We start from the raw sequence: 19,538 nt of genomic DNA on the forward strand, positions 1-19,538 counted from the left end.
GCAAACTGTTTAGCAAAATAAATCCTCCTAACTGATTAGGAACATAACACATTTAAAGGGAGAACAAAGACCCCAGATCCATATATACAGCAACACCACTATAAATCCACTGCATAATCACCCTGAGATCTATTTTGTTTTCAGTGCATATCAAAGTTTTCAAAAATGACAGCTTCTTGTGATTACATGCTCTCGATAGGCTCAAATGCTCTGTCAGTCTGGGTGAGATGCCACTTGTTTAAGAGCAGTTTCTGACTGACTGGCACATGTATGGATCCACTGTTAAATCTATATCACCTCCAGACCCCTTTTCTGGAAAAAAAAAAAAAGAGAGAGAGAGAGAGAGAGGAAAAAAAACCTTCAAGTTGAAAAAGAAAGAAACAAGAAAATTATTTACATGGTGCTATCACAACAAATTTAACGTCCTCTCAAAATGGTGAGAATTATTCTGTGGAGAAATTCTCGCAGAGATTGCTGTTGTTGTTTTTTTTCTTTTAGTAATTTTGTTCTACACTCTACCTATTATCAAACAAAGTTTCTCTAAAATATTATAAAATTGGCATATTTTGTATTTTGCTAGAATGATGTTAGCCAAGCTGATAACCAAATAGTTCTCTTTCATTAGTATGTATTTTTCGAATAATACTATAGCCACCCAGAGCTGATTTCCTTCTCAGTGTACCTCAATTCTAAGAACCAGTGTGCTGCTTATGAACAAGATCATGCAATAACCAGTAACTTTCAACAAATTGGATCTTATGAGCTAAACTGAAAACCCAGAAAGAAATTCCAAGAGATCATTTCACATACAAAGATCATTTGAATGTATGAGCTAATCAACACTGGAAAATTCTCTAAAGTACTTTAAAATATAAATTTATCAAATTCACAATGTAATTTTCAAGATGAATTCAATCAACAAATAAGTTTTCTTATAATATTTCAAGAAATCCTCTTCTTGGTTATTTATCCCCAGAAGCACATTTAATATTTCTAACTAAAGAGTTTTGTTTTGTTTTTTCTACTACTGACGTCTAAGTAAATTGGTAAACCATTTTTATTTGAGGATTCATGATAATGGTATCTTTAAGACTTAGCAAACTGGTGATAACAGTTATTTTATTTTAAAAACACAAGTTACCCTCAATTGTAGTATCAACTGATGACATAAAGTAAAGGTCTTCCCCCCCGTTTGGAATATAGCCTAACAGAAGGAACCTTTGGATTACTACCAATTTTTTGTTACAGACACAAAATGATTAAAATCAGAAAGGGGACCATAGATCAACCAGAAAAATGGTAAGCAATGAAAAACTTACCCTTTTAAAAGTATGACAATCTGATTTTATAGCAAAGAATCATCCGAGTACATTTCTATCTTTCCAATACTCATTTCTCTGAAACATGTCTACTGGAGCATCCAACAGAGGGAATAAAGTACCTTTTCCAATTTTTAGCTCCCAAACCGATAACTCTGGTGTCTGGTACATTTTTCAAAGGGCTACTATTCAAACACATTATCCATGGTGAGCCACACATCCTTTATTAAAGACTTGATGAAGAGGGATATTTCTCCTATATTCCTTTCAACAAATAATAGCACTGTGTGTGTACATGAGGCCTATACAGAAATTAATTCATGAGACATATTCTTACAGTGAAATGAAATCACTCAGATGAAAAAAATTTCTAAAAAATATGTAATCAGAAAGACTCCCAGATCACAGTGCCTTGACATATTACCAGAAAAGTCACGTATAATTTAATACCTCACAGTATCCACTTTTTAAGGAAAACCAGTTCATTTGTAGACACATATGTAAGAGTTTCTTCAAATTTAAGGAAAGGATCATTTCAATCTCATTAATAACCAAATTTTAAAAAGAAAAGCCTTACTCATAAGTAGTCTCTATATTTGCTAATCGATGTAAGGCCAGAATTATATCTATACTATTTTATGAACACTTTGTCTTAAATTGTTACCTTCTATTTGGCAGGTATAGGGTAGTTCATCCAAACAGAATCTTATATGTATCTATCTATGCATTTGGCTGTGGCTTCTTGAAAATTAATGAATGGAAAAGATCACAATGTAAAAGAACATTTTTTTAGTAAATACTGATGCAATATAAATGAAGCAAGTTGTTATTTTTGACAAGTAAACAAAAGCATGGAATTAATATAAGGCAGTAGAGAGAGATGTTCAATGATTTTTTATAGTGGAACATTTTAAATGACCTCAATGTGCACCACTGGGAGAAATGGTTTAACAAGGGACTGACCATTCATGTCATATAATATTATGCAACTATGGCCTTCTGGTTGCAGCCAAGGCAGAATGAGCCAACTACGGCCTCTCTCTCACACTGATTACAATTAAAAATTCTGGAAAGGGGGATGCCTGGGTGGCTCAGTCAGTTAAACGTCTGCCTTCAGCTCAGGTCATGATCCCAGGGTCCTGGGATGGAGTCCCACATTGGGCTCCCTGCTCAGCAGAGAGTCTGCTTCTCCCTCTGCCTGCTTCTCCCCCTGCTTGTGCTCTCTCTCTCTCTGACAAATGAATAAAAAAAAATCTTTTTTAAAAAAAGGTAAAAAAAAAAAGTAAACTGACATTGGAACCAACAAACTCAGGAGAGACAGAACTTGTGGTATGAACCTAACAGTTGATCACCTGCTAAAACAAAAATTTCAATATTTTCTAGAAGATTTTAACAGGATCCAAAGTTTTACAACATAATATTCAAGACATTCAGGACATAATCCAAAATTATTCAACATACAAAGAATCAGGAAAAGTTAATCATTTTTCAAGGCAACCATTAAATGGCAAGCCCTGAGATGACCAGGTACTAGAACTATCCGACACAGATTTTAAAGCAAGAAGTTCAACAAACTCCAAACAGAATAAACTCAAATGCCCAGAGATTATAATGGCATAGGAACTGCCCACCATATAATTTTAAATGAAGAACATAGCATATAAAACTACGCAGAATGAAATAAATTATGCTCAAAATATGCAGATGATATACTTACATTCCATATAAACAGAAAAAAATTATGAAAGAAAACAAAACTGATCAATCTCTTTGTCTTGGATAGATGTATTACAGGTGACAGATACTTTTTCCTTTTTAACTCTGCCATTTTTCCAGATTTTCTACATCAAACATATTTTATAAAGGTCTCAGACATCAAACAATTTTCATGTTTAAAATCCCTCCAAAAAATCAAAGAGTAAAACATTAATAACTGGTTTGCCCAAAGGGATACCTGGCATAAAATCCAGAATCACTGATTTTGTTACTGCTGTTTTTCATTGTTGTTATCCCAGTATTAGTATTTTTTTTTCTCCATCATTCCCAACACAAGGGCTTTGGAAATAGCTTAAGTCATCTTTCAAAATGAAAGACAATGCTTTCGTTAATTAGTGTTTATATAATTCCATACCTCAAATGGACTCTTATCCAATTTGGGTATGCCATTCCAAACGTCCTCAGGGTTCACTATCTCCTCCATACCATTTGAAAGGTTCAAAACCTGCAAGAGAAAAAAAAATTAATAAAAACTGGTAGTTTCCAAAAACTGTAAGTGATTTATGGACCACAGCAATCCTTCTTCAAATGAAATACCTCAAAAGGCAATGAAAATAATTTTATTAAACTTCAATTTTACATTTCAACTCAACAGAACTTCTGTTCAATTAACATATTGTGTATCTATGCCTAGAGATCAAAGATGGTTAACAATGAGATCTCAAGAAGTTCAAAATTTTGTGGAGAAACAGACCTATAAGAAGAACATTACAATACAAGGTAGAAAGTACAGACTTCTGTAGCAGGAATAATAGGAATAATATAGGTATCAAGCCAAGGTTTTTTGGTAGGAGGGGGAGGGTGAAAAGATGGAGAGATTTAGAAAATAATGCTAGCGAATGCTTCCTGGAAGAGGCAGCGCAAAATGAAAATGAAGTTGCAATGAAAATCTTTCAAAAATAAGTGAAAATTAACCAGTCTGGGAGGGGGATAGAATACAAGTGAATAGAACTACATTACTTAATATATCAGAGGAGCCAAGTAGAATGGTATACATAAGAGAAATCAAGCAGTTTGATGTGCATCTAATATAAGGTACAAAACATAAACATAAGGCTGGAGAATAATATGGACACTCAAACCTAGAGCACTTCCAGGGCCTCTAGAGGACCATGCCATGTTAATGAGCCTGACTTTTCTATCCTAGACTACTGGTTCTCAAATTTTAATGGCATAAGAATGCACATTCCTTGTCCTCCCCCCCAGATATTCTGAATCAGCCAGCCAGGGCAAGATCTAGGCATCCACAATCTAAGAAACACAGCAGGTGATTCTGATACGGGTGGTCTTCAGATCACGGGAGAAGCACCATCAACTAGAAAGCCCCAGCAAGTTTTACATGCAGGAATGCCCTACTCAGATTTGCGTTTGACAAACTTCACACTGGCAGTGTAGAGAATCAACTGAGGAAGACTAGAAGTAAACCAAATAGAAGGGTAAATAGAGTAATCTACTTGTAAAAATGGGACTTAAAACAAAGGCAGTGGCATTAGGCATAAAAAGTTTTAACTACGTGGTAAGAAGTGGAAAGTGTAGAACTTGGTGACTGATGGGATTTCAGAGGCAAGGGAGATGAAAGAGCCTAAGAAGGTTTCTTGCTAGGATGCTTATATATGAACTTTGAAATGACTTTTGCACTGCACCAAATTATCAGGGGGAATGATCCAGAAAATGTCTGCTCAATTGCATTTTCTAATCTGGTCACTTCCAGTAAAATTTCCTTAACAGTCGCCAAGTACATTTGGAGATGAAACACTCCCACTTCACTTACCCTTGTGCCTTCTTCAGCGATTTCCAGAATCTCACATTTAGACCATGTGTTTCTTAGATTTGACCACACAACACATTTGGATCCAACAGTAAATCCTTTCAGAGTGTAGGTTTTCTCTGGTTGAGCTGCCAAATTGAATAAAGCCTCAATGCATACCTCTTAATCCCTTGATACACAAGCAAAGCATTTTCTTAATCTGCACTCACTATTCCTATATAATCAGCATCATGTCTGGTCTGAGTCTGTCTCTTTTCCTGAATTTTTATTTTAAATTCTCCCGGTGCCCCTTCCCAATATAATTCCTTACGGCTTTCTTCAAAAAACACCACTATGATGTGATGTGTCTTTTTTAGGATATGAATCGGATACTATTGCCACATGTGATGTGGTCAATGGTTACAAGAGCCATTTCTTTTTTTTTTTTCTTTAAGATTTTATTTATTTATTTGACAGAGACACAGCGAGAGAGGGAACACAAGCAGGGGGAGTGGGGGAGGGAGAAGCAGGCTTCCCACTGAGCAGGGAGCCCGATGCGGGGCTCGATGCAGGGCTCGATGCAGGGCTCGATGCAGGGCTCGATCCCAGGACCCTGGGATCATGACCTGAGCCGAAGGCAGACACTTAACCACTGAGCCACCCAGGCGCCCCTACAAGAGCCATTTCTTTAGCGAAGCAGCATATTACAAATTAGCAGACATTCTTATCATAAAGCTATTACTTATTATTATTTAAATGTGGCAATGAGGACTAAAAATCTAGGGTAATACTTAAATAAACCACAGTATATCCACAGAGTGGCATACCATAGAATTAAAATATTTTGAAAGCATATTTAAGGGATTAAAATGCAGGATTCAACACTACGATTGTGATTTGTGTTTAGTTTTGAAAACTGTACGTAAACAGACACACACAGGGTGAAAGACAATAGCAAGCAAGTGCATTGCAGCTTATCAATGGTGGGATTATGGTAATTTTCATTCTCCCTAGACTGCTGCTTTCTCTCTTTTGTAGAATGGCTCATATTTAACAATATAAGAACTGACTTATAAAAAGTCTAACATTGATTATTTTAAAAATCCTAAAAGTTAGCCATTTCTTGTAACTTTTAAATCTTACTAAGTAGCCAAGAAAACATCAGTAAGTGTAATTTGTAAAAAAGCTAATGACAATAAATGTTCTCCAATATTTACTCATGGCTGTTCTCTTGTATAGTTAATATAAGCTCCCTAAATCTAGTGTTTGTTTAGGGGTTTCTAAATCAATGGCAAGGTATATGCATAAAAGAAAATAGTTAAATTTGAAAACTGCCAAAGTGATCCCTATCATCAATTCATGCCTATAGTTGTGCTTAGCAAAGGAATGCTGTTTTTTTAAGACTTACCAAAAAAATAACCCCTTGATTTTAAAGCTTGTTTACATTTTAAACATAATTTCTTTTTGGAAACACTGATTTAAAGCATTCTACTTTTAAACACAGTATTAACAATTCAGCATTTCATACAGCATGATTCCACATTGATTTCACAACTTAATCTCCCCACATTTAAGATGCCCTTCATGAAATCTAAATCTGATTCTCTTTCCAGGTTCTAAACTTTTTCCCCCAAAATTCATTTAAAAAACCAACCAAGACAAAAATAAATAAATAGTCATTATCTTTGAGACAAATAAGTACTTTTCAAAGACACGGAGTTAAATAAAGTCTGAGGAATCACCTACCTAAGACATGATCTTGTAAAGCATTATCATGGTGCTTCCTTCCGGCTCTGGATTCTTCTTCAGAGAACAAAGTCAATGATGAAATGGCATCTCTATTGTTATACTCTATAAATTCTTCTTTATATATATTCGTTTCAGTCTGCATGTTGGGATCACGATTCTTCCCGTGTAGGTGCAGTGGTGACCCGCGCTGGTCCTCGAAACATTCCACACAACTTGACTCTCTTGTGTCTTCCGTACACGTGGGTCCTTGGGCCTTCTGACCAGCTCTGAGCAACACAGGGTTTATTCTGTCATCCAGACACAGCTGGGCTGTGGGTAATGCGAGTTCCAGCTGCTTCTCCACGTCACAGCTGAGGGGAAGCCGCACCGTAAATGGCTGCAGGGTGCCTTCTGGGTCACAGCCCTGGGGCAGCGGCGCGATGGGAGGCCCCAGGCCTAGCTCTTCCTTCTCTTCGTCCCCAACAAGGGAATGCTGTAACTCAGTGGACTCCAGTTCCAGGAACTCTTTGGATTCATCATCAGGGGAAAGGGGCACCTCAAGGGAGTTCAGTTCTAGTATCTCCTTTGTTTCGCTCGCCTGCGGTAGTAACGCGTTGAATCCTGTCATGAGGTATTGGTCATCAAACTTGGCCTTGTCAACCAAATGGCACTCTATTTCACCTTCCAGGACCTTGGGGCCAATTTTATCTTTGCATGGGTTTTCAAAAGCTTCAAAAATGTTATCAGTGTCAGGGGCATAGAATTTACTTGGCTTGGTTTCGAGAATGTTGAAGTCTTTTTCAACTCTTTCAGAGAGCTCATCTGTCTGTGGCTCTACATACGGTGTTTTCTCTTGTCCAGCTTTACTACTTGGTTTCTTAAGTCCAACCTCAGGACTGAGGGACCCAAGGGCTCCCTTTATCTCTGGGCCTTTTTTTTCATAGGGCAGATCACTGTTACTAATACCAATCTTAGAATATTTCTTCATTTTCTCATTAATACTCTCGCCTTTGCTTTTCAAGTCAACAACTGCTAAAGGGATATTACAAACATCCCTTTTGATTTCTAATATTGTTATCTCCAACACATCTTCTGTTACTATTTCATAAAAGTAGTCATTTCCCTCCTGAGGGCACACACCTTCTGAAATATTAAATCCTGAGAGGCAACATGGAAAGGCTTGCATGGGGACCACCAAAAGTTCAGAAGGAATGTTCCAGAGGGCTTTGGGGTCCACACAGTCTTCAGTGTTTCCAAAGTCTACAAGTCTGACGGATACAAGATAATCATCACAAATACTGGTGATAAGTGCCCGATAATAATGTCCATCTTCTCTATATCTCACTATGCAAGGATCTCCAATATGAGGGCATGGGACACAACTTCGCCTATCTGTTACCTGTTCTCCAGCAGTTTGTACTTCTACTTCTAAATACTGAAGTTTCTCAGTATCGGCAAACTGACACCAAAAATACTCCGGTCCATCTATCACAGTGGCATAAGCCCTTATCATCTTCATCTTTGGATTATACCAGTTAAGAAACAGTGAAGTGTCAATGTCAGTTTTGTTTACAGACTTGGAGCAGGCACTTTTAATTATTTGATTAGAAAGTCCTACTTGAGATTTTTCACTGAAAGCATATCTGCTAATCATATCTTCTGCTATGATCCCATGTTCATCCACAAGAATAACTTCCCATCTGCCTTGAAATTTAACAAATTCACATCTTATTTGAACCTCATCTGTCCTTCGAGAAAAGTAATGCATCATTTCCTTACATTTTAAAATCTCAGGGACCCAAAGTCCCCTCAAGGAGCAGTGAATGCACAATCCTGGTAACAGTGCATTCATAAGGTCAAGCTTACCTACCTTGTTAGTATGAACCATAGAAACATTGCCATAATCTATAAATTGTACAGAGAGAAGGTCATTGGGTTGCTGTTCCTTGACCACAGCTCGATACCATAAACTGTCTTCTGGAAAAATGGCACATATTACATCTCCTCTCTGCAAAGGTGGACCTGAATAATATTCTGGCCTCGTTCTAGGATCATTTAACCTCTCTGAAAGATGAGTGATTTCAGCTTCATCTTCTGTTAATTGAACATAAAAGTCTGAAAGGTCATTTATATGAGAAACATACACAGCTGTTTTAAAGCCAGGCATTATAATCTTCTGAGGGAAGTCAGAAAATTTTAAAGGCAAATCTTTGTTATATAAATCTCCTATGTTTCTCTCTGAAGGAGTAGCTTCTAGTTTTGTCGCTTTCAAAGGTGGCTCAGCAAAACTTTCTTCTTTCTTTTCTGGTGTTAGGGGACACACCTGATTACCTTGATTTCCCACAGAGTCCTGATACTGAGTGACTATGTCTGTCTTTGTTGAACTTCGTAAAATCTTGGTTTCCTTACATGCTGAGGTGACCTTAGATTTGTAAGATTCTCCCAATATCTCCATACTACGTAATTTGTTTTCTACTGATTTACTTATGTACTCTGTAGGCGACAACTTCATATTTTGCTTCTTTATTTCAAGAGTTTCAGTTGCAGCAAGGAGTGCTTCACTTTCTTTTTTTTTTGTCCCGCCTTTGTAGCCGAGTAGCCCTAACTTCTCATTAATGTTAGCATTAATTTGAATACTGTCATCATATAGTTCTATAATCAGTCTTCCATCTGGATCTTTTGCTACAACCAAAGCCTTCAATGACTTATCTAAAATAGTCTCCTGAAACCATGTTGTAATTTCTTCTGGTATATGGTCAGGAATATCAGATAATGAACATTTAACAGCTTGCATGGGCAAAAGTAAGACATCATATGCATCACTAGGTATTGGAAGCAGATCCTTGTTTGTTACCACACAAATGTTTCCAAAATCCACAAAAAAGACTTTATTTGGTTCTTTTTCTATTATTATCCCCCTATACCAGTTTCCATCAGTATACTTGGCAAGGCACAAGGTTCCAGGGATCAAGGGAGATGTTTTTAAATTCAGCAAAACTTTACTTAATTGTGTAATATTACAGGACAACTGTTCTAAAATACTCGCATTTCTTCCCACTTGGCAATAAAATGTCCAAGGGTCATCAACATGTGTTATATACACGGATTCTTCACTTCCAATTTTCATATCATGTGTCGAATAGTAGAAAGAATGTAACTGAACAGAGGCCTCCAGAGGCTTCTGAAGTTTAACTGGTCTTGCGAGTCTCTTTTCTACCAAAAAATGGCATGCGCTCTGAAAGGGTGTGAGCAAATCCACAACATTAAACAGTTCATCTTGTACTGAAGCCAAAGCAAATATTGTGCATTTTAATTCGAGATTCTCTTCCCATGCATTGTCAACAAACTCACTAAAAGCCTGTATTGCCTTTTCATCCCAAGCAAAAGAATTTTGACCAGTTGGTTGAATTAAATTATAAAGACTGCACCGAAAAGCCTGAGCCTTAACCTTGAGAAATTCTTCACTAATTGAGTAAATATTCTTCACAGATACCATTTCTTTGTCTCCATAATCCACGAACATTACTTTGACATGCTCTGCAGATTGTGCCCTGCTAATCACAGCCCTGGACCATTTTCCATTTACTGTTCGTTTTGCCAAACAAGCGGGGGTGGTCCCCTGGTAAGGAGTAGCTGTGTTCTTGCAGTAGTCCTGGATATTACACATCAAAGTTTTAAATCCTTGAATGTTCCTGGTCAGCTGACACCAGAAGTAGCCAGGGTTTTCAACATAAGACACTTTGACTTCTACTGTACTTCCAACTTTCAGCTCTCCTTTACAAGAAGAGCCTGGCTTAATTTCCAAGAAATTCTGTATAAGAGAAGAATAAACAGATACTCTTTTCTCTTTTTCCTGCACAACTAGTCCAGTTGGAATATCTGTAATGACTGTTGTATCAGTCAAAATTTCTGAAACAGATGTAGTTTTATTGTCGCTCTTGGCTTTCTGTTCTACTTCTACCTTTTTGGCAGGAGATATTTTATCATTCTCAGCAGTAAAATGGCTTGAAACATGCCCTGGAGAGTGGACATTTCCGGGAATATTTTCCTTTGTTTCAAATTCCTGATACTTGGCATACCCAGCTTGAGCAATTACCTTACTAATGTTTTCTTCCCCTGTTCTTGATTCATCAAGAATCTCAATAACATATTGATTATCCTGCTTATCAAGGACATGGATAACTAATTCTTTGTGGAGTACGGTCTTTTTAAAAAAGGAAACTGCCTCCTGGCTCCAATTTTTCCCCAAAGGCCAAATATCTGCTAGTGTGCACCTGAGAGCCAATATGGGTAGCCGCCTAAACTGGGGAAGCAACATCTTCACGTCATACCAATCCACATTTTCCAAACTGCCACGGTCAACTAGAAACACATCCACACTCTTGTCATCTAATCTGGTGACCATAGCCCGATAATAGCCGTTTTCTTTCCATTTGACACAGCAAAGGTCATCGGGTTCGGGTTTCAAAACTATGCCATCCAGCTTACTGGCTGAGGAATAGAAACTGCACATTCTTCTCATCAACTTGCTGAAAGTGCTTTTGTGTTTCCTCAGCCTAATCCAAAACTTGGAAGGATTTTTCACAAACTCCACCTGGGCATCATAGAAGGCATTTATCTTTAACCTGATAGATCTTAAGGCCGGGAGTGAAATCTCTTCATCCACTTCTTCAGCAGGAGACTGAGACTGAAAAGCTGTTTCTTGTTCTTCCTCCTCCTCCTCCACTCCCTGGCTCTGAAGGAACCGGTCGGCCAAGCAACAGGACTGGACTCCGAAGACACAATTCAGATTGATCCCATCTTCTCTGTACAGGGTGACATAATAAACGTGCTCAAAGGAACAGTAAAATTCAATCTTTGCATTCACTGCCTGGCCCAGTATCAGGGCCTTCAGGTCACCGACCTGTGACCGAGACCAGCCTCGCCCACCGTCCCAGAGTCCATACAAAGCACAAGGGTAGGTCACCACGGGCATTCGGAAGTACGCAGGCAGCAAATAGCGGAGGCTACTACAACTCACTAACTCCTTCCTTCCATAGTCTACGTGGAGCACTTGGGCACAGCGCTGGGGCCGAAAAGTCTCAAGCAAGAGCGCTCTGTACCAATGTCCATCCAACCCCCAGGATGCACACGGAGAGCCAGGCTTGTCTGGGCTCTCCTCCCTCTCCTCCCAGGTGGCACTGGTAGAGTTCTCATCCCCCGTCCCCGGGAAACCCCGGTAGATCTGGGCCATGCTCTCGGACAGGCGGTGGATCTCCTGCGAGAGGCTCCGGAGCTGGCAGTGAATGCGGTGGGGGTGGCACACCTGGGTCACCACCACGGGCTCCGTCACGCCCAGCTGCAGCTGCGGGTAGAAGTAATCCAGGCCAGGCTGCTCCTGCTTGGGAGGGACGCGCGGGAGGGCCGGGGCCCCGGAGCCCATGCTGACGGTGGCCGCCGTTAGGTAGCGCTTGAGCAGCGAGCGGAAGAGGCGGTCGGGCACCTGCCGCGCCAGGCCGAGCTCCTGCATCTGCTGGAACAGCCCGGGCACCTCCAGAAGGACCAGGCGATGGAGCAGCAGCACGTCCAGCACCCGCCCGTGCACCTGCTTGCCCTGCAGGCTGCTGAGGAAGTCCACGGCACTGGACGGCCAGTGCTGGGGCTCGCCCCCACCTCCGCCGCCCGCCGGCACTAGGCCGGCCAACACGCAGCCCAGCACCTCGGACGGCAGGTGGAAGAAGTCGCTGCGCCCTGGCGCCAACGAGCCCGCGCCCGCCGTGATGGTGCGGCCCTCGTCGAGCAGGAAGACGCGGCTCTCCTGCGCCTGCTGGCTGACCACGCGGCAGCGGTGCCACATGAGCCCCACCTGCACCAGGCACAGCTCGCCCGGTGAGGCCGAGGCACCGCCCAGCGCCCACGGGCCGCGCGTGGCCGCCGCTTCCTGAATCTCCCGGCTCAGCCGCACGTACTCCTCCCGCCGCTGGCCCACCAGCCCCCAGAGCTGCACGGGGATCACCTCAGGGTGCACGTCCACGAACGACACCCGCAGGACCAGCGAGGCGCCCGGCGTGGGCAGCCCGGGCGTGGAGCACATCTCCGAGGCACGGCGCTGCCGTCGGCCCCCGAGCGGTCAGGGCGGCGCGTCCGGCCCGCCCAGGCCCCCGCGCCCGCTGGACAGCCCCGCAGACCCAGGCTCAAGGCACAGAGGGACCGGGAGAGACGCCTGGCGAGGCGTCCCCTCGGCGACTCGCCCGACGCCGCGCTCCCCGGACTCGCGCCGACTGGTAAGACCGGCGGCGGGACCAACCGCCCACGGTCGCGCAGCGCAGGCATTTGCTGCGCGCGGCGCCCGGCTTCCGGGCGCGGGAGGCGGGCCGGGCCGGCCGGCGCGTTGCAGGGGAGCCGGACCCCCGGGGAGGGCGGAGGCGAGGCCGGGCGGAAGGGGTTTCGAGGGCCGTTCCGCGGGCCACGCGGTGGCAGCTTCTCAGAGCGCCTTCCACCGTGGAGGACGCGGAGGGAAGGCCTGGCAGAGGGCGGGGCGCTGGGAACACCCCTGAGTTGCTTGCCTTTCGGCCGGCCGCGTAGTACTGATCGAGCCCCGTGTGCCCGGCGCGGTGCTAGGCTGCGGAGAAACGGGAAGGAGACCTGGAGGCGCCAAAGGCACGTGCCCGGGGCGTTAGGGCCCGAACTCTCAAGAGGGCCCCGCGCTCCCGGGCTGAGGCTGAGGCGGCGCGAATGCCCTTGCGCCCCGCGGCGGAGGGGGTGGCTTGTGCACCTTTAGGGTTGTGACCCCCAGCAAGTTGCTTACCCTCTTCCATGAACCCGTTCGGTCACTTGAATTGATAGAGTTGTTGGGAGGGTTACAATAAAGTAAGAATATACTTGGAGACTGTTAAATCTTCCTTCTCCACAATTACTGGTCTGAGTTTCCCTGCTTTTTTGTTTGCCTGGCTCTGGCTTCCCAACCTTGGAGGCATGTATTCTTTTACTCACAGAGCTGGCACAGAACCGGACTTAAAAAGGGGGGTCTAGAGGAACGGAAGAAACATGACTCGATACTCTTGCTGTATCTACTACGGCAGTGGACCTCTTGGCTGGACTCCTTGTTCTGTTCCCCCATCTAAATCTTTTTTTTTTTTTTAATTTATTTATTTGGCATAGAGAGACACAGCGAGAGGGGGAACACAAGCAGGGGGAGTGGGAGAGGGAGAAGCAGGCGGAGTGGGAGAGGGAGAAGCAAGCTTCCCGCCGAACAGAGAGCCCGATGTGGGGCTCGATCCCAGGTCTCTGGGATCGTGACCTGAGGCGAAGGCAGACGCTTAACGACTGAGCCACCCAGGCGCCGCCTCCCTCCCCCCCCCCCCATCTAAATCTTAACGAAGGTAACTCTCAGAAGACTCGGGGAGGGAGGGGAAGGGAACGTGCAGGCAAACTGTGAGTAGCTCCCAGAGATGTCTATAGTGGATTTTCGTTCATTTGCCAAGTCAGGCACATTTGTGGGAGTTTCTTATGTCACTCCTTCACATTTTGAAATATCGAATACAATGTAGATAAAATCAAGGCAGTGCTTAATGTAATCCTGGCCTAACAGTGTAAATCTTCGCATTTTCAATCTATCCAGTTAGATGTAATCCCATGTTGCCAAAGCCTCCTGTGCTTTTTTCTTTTTTAAAGTTTTTATTGCTTGCTTGTTTGCAAGCTCTACATCATGGGGCTTGAACTCAGGACCCTGAGATCAAGAGGCACATGCTCTAAGGCACTGAGCCAGCTAAGAGCCTCTCCTGTGCTTACTTTTTAATGGCAGTTGTCCTTGAGCATTCCTGGCACCTATCATGGGGCCTCGGAGATGTGCTCCACGCCCGGGCTGCCCACGCCGGGGCAAATTCACAGAAACAGAAAGTACAATAGTGGTTACTATGGCCTGGAATAGGGGAGAATGAATAAAAGAATCATTTGATTTCTTTAAAAAGTTAGATTTTTATCTGATAAACTCATCTTTGAAAATTCAGTTTTATTTTACAAATTTAATTAATGCTTTATATTCATGATGGAAGAAAAATAAACATTTGATTTAAAAACATCTAGCAAGATCTAGCTCTGATGTCCTCTTCCTCTACTATCCACCCAGGTGGAATTGATTATCCCTTCCCTTTTACACACCTCTGTTATATTTAGTGTTTGTGACATAATGATATATCTATCATGTCATGCAATTGTTTACTATTTCTCTTCCTACCAGAATATGAACTTCTTGAAGGCAAGGACTCCTCTCATATATTTAATATTCTCAGTGCCTAGCACGATATGGAACTTTTAGTCAACATGCAATAACTGTTTAACAAGAGAATAAGTAGATTACCTGGCACTGTGTCATTTATGGTGAAAGGAAGTTGCTCATTATAATATGGTCTTATTATCATCTGGAATTGTTTGATCATCCCATGGACTAATGGAGATTTCAATTCTCTATATTAGCTCAAGCAGTATAACCAAACTCTGATGGAGACTGCAGGGTTGTAGACAGAGTAAATGACTTCTGTTTTCTATCGAACTTGTCCCCCAACCTCCTTCTATGGTTCAGGGCCTTTACTCCTGGATAACAGCGGCATACCATTTGGCCATTATAGGCTGAAAGCCTTTTGCTCCCATCTTCCCAAATATTTCCAATGTCCCACGTCTGTGTCTAGGAGAGGTAGCTTTACTTGCTCTGTATTGCTCTGCTGCTGGACAGGGAACTTAAAAAATCAGACCACTGCACGTGAAGATTAAGCTTCTGCTACCACCATCCATCTCTAGAACTTTTCCATCATCCCCACCTCTGTTCCCATTAGACATTAGACACTGACTTCTCATTCTCCCCTATTCCAGGCCATAGTAACCACTATGTACTTTCTGTTTCTGTGAATTTGGTTATTCTAGTTATCTCATATAAGTAGGATCATACAATATGTGTTCATTTGTGTCTGTCTTATTTCAACTCAGCATATTGTTTTCAAGATTCATCCATGTTGTATCATGTCTCAGAATTCCAATGCTTTTTGAGGCAGAATAATATTCCATTGTATGTGTGTGTATATATATACACACCACATTTTGTTTATCCATTCATACTTTCATCTGTGGACATTTGGGTTTCCACCTTTTGGCTATGTGAAAAATGCTGCTATGGACATTGGTGTACAACTATCTGTCCAAGTCCCTGCTTTCAGTTCCTTGACTAGGTACCTAGAAGTGGACTGCTGGGTCATGTGATAATGTTATGTTTAATATTTTGAGGAAACCCTATACTGTTTTTTATATAGTAGCTACAACATTTTGCATTCTCACCAGCAATGCCCAAAGGTTCCAATTTCTCCACATTTCTCACCAATGCTTGTTATTTTCTGTTGTTGATGTTGTTGTTGTTAATAGCCATCCTAATGGGTATGAAGTAGCATTTATGAATTTTTGCATCTATGTTCCTAAGAGACATTGATCTGTAGTCATCTTTTTTATAAATGGATTTAAGCATTTTGGATGATAAGTAAAAAAACAAAAATAAAAACAAATGAGAAGTCAAGGCTGTCCTGAGGTTTCTTGGCTGCATTAGTGAGTTTGTAGTGCAACAGAAAATCCTGGAGCAGGACCAGATTTTAAAAGGCAGGGAGGAAGGATTTGTACAATATTTTTTGTACAGATATTTTTGTACACTATACAGAGGTTTGTACAATATTTGTACAAAATTTGTACAGTATTTTCTGTAATATTGGGAAATGTCAGCTCACAAGGACTGTGGCCATCCTGGAAGAGGTATATAGTTGACAACTGAGAAAACATGACTAAAGCCTGAGAACTGTGTAAGGGCCAGAAACACAGATAATGGCAACATCTATCATTTACTGAGCAATGGTGAATGTTTGGGAATTACCAGCTTAAGTGTAGTAGCTGAAGTCACAGAACTGCCTGATTCTTCCTAGAGACAGAGAGTGAAAAGTGACAAGAGGGCCAAGAACAGAACCTCAGAGAACCAAAATTTAAGTACGATGCAGCAAAGAAATGGCCAATAGAGACTGAAAAATAGTAAGCAACAGAAGGAAATAGTATCGTGGAAATCAAAGTAGAATATGGTATTAAAAAAGAAGAGAATGACTCTCCAGTGTTTCAAGGCATTCCATTGTTCTCTTCCTCCTCTATCCTCAGCCAGTGACTGTGCCCATCACTGTAATTATCAGTTGTCAATCCTTTTTAGTCACAGCAGAACTGGACTAATAGGAGAACTGGATCACTAGCAGAGATGGATTTATTTTAAATTAATAAATTTATAGTGACAAGGCATAAGCATTCTTTTTTTTTTTGCTAATATAAAGATTTCAAATCTGATACCTAAATTAAGCCAATTTTTATTTCAATTGTGAAAAGTAAAGATTAAGGTTTAAGAATTATCTCTAAATTTGCTATTACCATTTTAACTTAAAAATACATCAGGACAAAACCATGCCAGGACAAAAACAAAACCTTTTACAACCAATCAGGCATTTTAAGACATTTATTTTAAAAATCAGAATAATGCACTAGATTTACTCACATATATTCCTGTTTGTTACCAGATACTTTCAGCAAACAGACATCTTTAAGCATCTTCATCTGCTTTAATCAAACCTTCAAAGTGGTTCCTGCTGCTGTTGACAATCACAGCAGCCTGTTGGGGGTAAAGTACGGGGAGAGAAAAGTAATCATGTATTCTTCAAAATTCAAAAATAATAAAACACTTGAGTGGGTAAATGTGCATTTGTATGATACCAACGAAGGCCAAAATAGTGATGTAATTTCCATACACACTGTAAAAGGAAGAATAATAGAAACTGGTCACATTATTAACTACTAACTAACCAAATATTTTGTATTAAACTATTAAATTCTCGGGTTTTTTTTTTTGTGAAATAGCTATTTAACTATTGAATATTTCTTAAACATTATAACAATTACATATGTTTAAACACACACGATCTTTTGAAAATGCAGTTAAGCAGTATGGTAAAGAATCTCATGAAATCACCTGTTACTGACCCAACGTTAATTATTCTGAAGGTAGGAGAAAAACAACATATGACTTTATCGTGTTTGCTCCATATATACAGACACACATCCTCAGTAAGGGAAGCAGTAGGAGCACAGAGGTGTTGAAAATGTGGAAGTCTTCCGAGATAATTTTAGATATTAAAGTAGGCTTTAACCCAAAAATGAGCATGAATGGGGGGTAGTGATGGGAGCAGAGTTAGGTGGGGAGCACAGCAGGAGCACTGCATGAGAAGCAGCCAAGTGAGGAGCATCTCCAGAGAAAAAAGTGGAGCAATGCATTTGCAAGGAGGTCGAGTGCAGGTATGCAGTGAAATGCAAGGGGTAGGAAAATGGCTTGGAGTCAGAATGAGAGGGTCCTGGATGTGGCATTAAAGATGCAGTTGAAAGTAAGAACTTAGGGTAACGTGCCCAGAGTTGCCTGAACAAAGAGAACTCTGCTACTCTGTGAGGGAGGATTTTCTCCTGAGACAGGCCACCCATATAAAAAGTTTGTATTATACTTTAAGGCCTGAATAAACCTTAACCAAGTTTGAAATATGAGAAGTTAATCAAATTCAGGAAAAAGCAAATCCCCACAAATTTTTTAAAATCCTGGCTTTTTTCTCCATGACATCAATATAATGCTCACCCTCAAGTATATGCAAGTTAAGATTCTAGAAGATTCTAGAGTTCAGTCACTTCCTCATATAAAGAAATGGAAATCAAGAGAAATGAAAGGACTTGCTCATAGTTATGTTACTTTGTCAGAAGTAGAACCCGAATTGGATAAAGTTCTTTAGAATTCATGCTCAATCTGCCCTCCGCATTACCTGGCATTTAATAATAATATATATTTGTTTGATAGTCATTTTTAAAGAGTCCTGGTTTAATTGGGGAGAAGAGAATTGATTACCCCCCTCAATTTTTTAACCATCATGTATTAAAATAAAATACACTTTTTTTTCCAGTGGAGGTTCTGAGGGAATCCGTTTTCATTAATGAGAAGAACATGTAAACTATTTCAGTTGTAAATAAATGGTTGTGCTTAAAAAGGTGAAGATGACGGAACAGAATTTTTTTTACATTTAACACCTCCCTGAATTATTTCCTTTTTTTATTTCCTTAGCAAAAGGAAATTTCAGACTAGTCTATGATAGATTCTTAAAATAATGAAGACAAAATTAATTGATTTATGTTATATATAATTGTAATAAATTTTTGTTGAGTACCTAACAGCAAAGAAATGCTACTAATGAGAGTAAAGATTTATATAAAAAAAAGACATGGTCCTACCATTAGTGGGTTATAACGAAATAGGACTTGGAGCACTTGATAAAGACACTTTATTCCTTACTAAAAGCAAATTTAAGAAATGTTATCTCTATTTAGATATACATACTAATTCACTTATACATATAAAAAACAATTGTATATAACTAAAAATAACTATTTTTCAATGAGAAAAAATCATTTGGGAAGAGAAAAATGTGGAAGCTAAGCAAAACAAACTTAAATGCTAGGTATTCAATAGTGAGGATAAATACCATATTCAGTAGTATTATAATCAACAAGTGAGATTGAAATGGTTACGTCTTTTAGTATGGACACAAAATTACTGAAATTTTTATTCCTTTTTATTTATTGTGGGTTATTTTGAAGAGGATCAAGATGATTTCAAGTTGGTAAAGATAGAGCAAAATTCCAAGACACATTAATGAATATGACTTCACTGGAAAAATATGAAATGTGAAGAGACATATGTGTTAGATATAAAGGATTTGGTCAGAAGGTGGAGGTCCTTAATGTTCAAGCTAAGGCATGGTGACTCCATTTTAAAATTTGTGTTAAAGACAATTCAGATTTATTTAAAATGTATAAGACAGAAAAATGTCATAAAGACAAATCTTTTTTTGGAAGATTCAAGAGCACTGGACTGGGTTGTTGTGAAGATA

At 40.6% G+C, this 19,538-nt stretch overlaps 1 protein-coding gene across 2 annotated transcripts; it reads right to left on the reverse strand.

The window, feature by feature from the left end:
* Positions 1 to 224: 224 nt before the first annotated feature.
* TDRD6 (tudor domain containing 6) lies at positions 225 to 12,643 on the reverse strand. Of its 2 annotated transcripts, XM_021692100.1 has the most exons (4): positions 6,589 to 12,643; positions 4,867 to 4,991; positions 3,451 to 3,540; positions 225 to 312 (listed from the first exon to the last, which is right to left on the reverse strand). In XM_021692100.1, exons 1-4 carry the CDS (start codon positions 12,641 to 12,643, stop codon positions 289 to 291), a joined length of 6,294 nt encoding a protein of 2,097 aa, XP_021547775.1. In that variant the 3' UTR covers positions 225 to 288. The 2 variants fall into 2 exon arrangements, with proteins under 2 accessions (XP_021547775.1, XP_021547776.1); XM_021692101.1 differs by lacking the exon at positions 3,451 to 3,540.
* Positions 12,644 to 19,538: the final 6,895 nt, after the last annotated feature.

The sequence above is a fragment of the Neomonachus schauinslandi genome, chromosome 8, assembly GCF_002201575.2.
Source record: "Neomonachus schauinslandi chromosome 8, ASM220157v2, whole genome shotgun sequence".
In the NCBI taxonomy this organism is placed as follows: domain Eukaryota; kingdom Metazoa; phylum Chordata; class Mammalia; order Carnivora; family Phocidae; genus Neomonachus; species Neomonachus schauinslandi.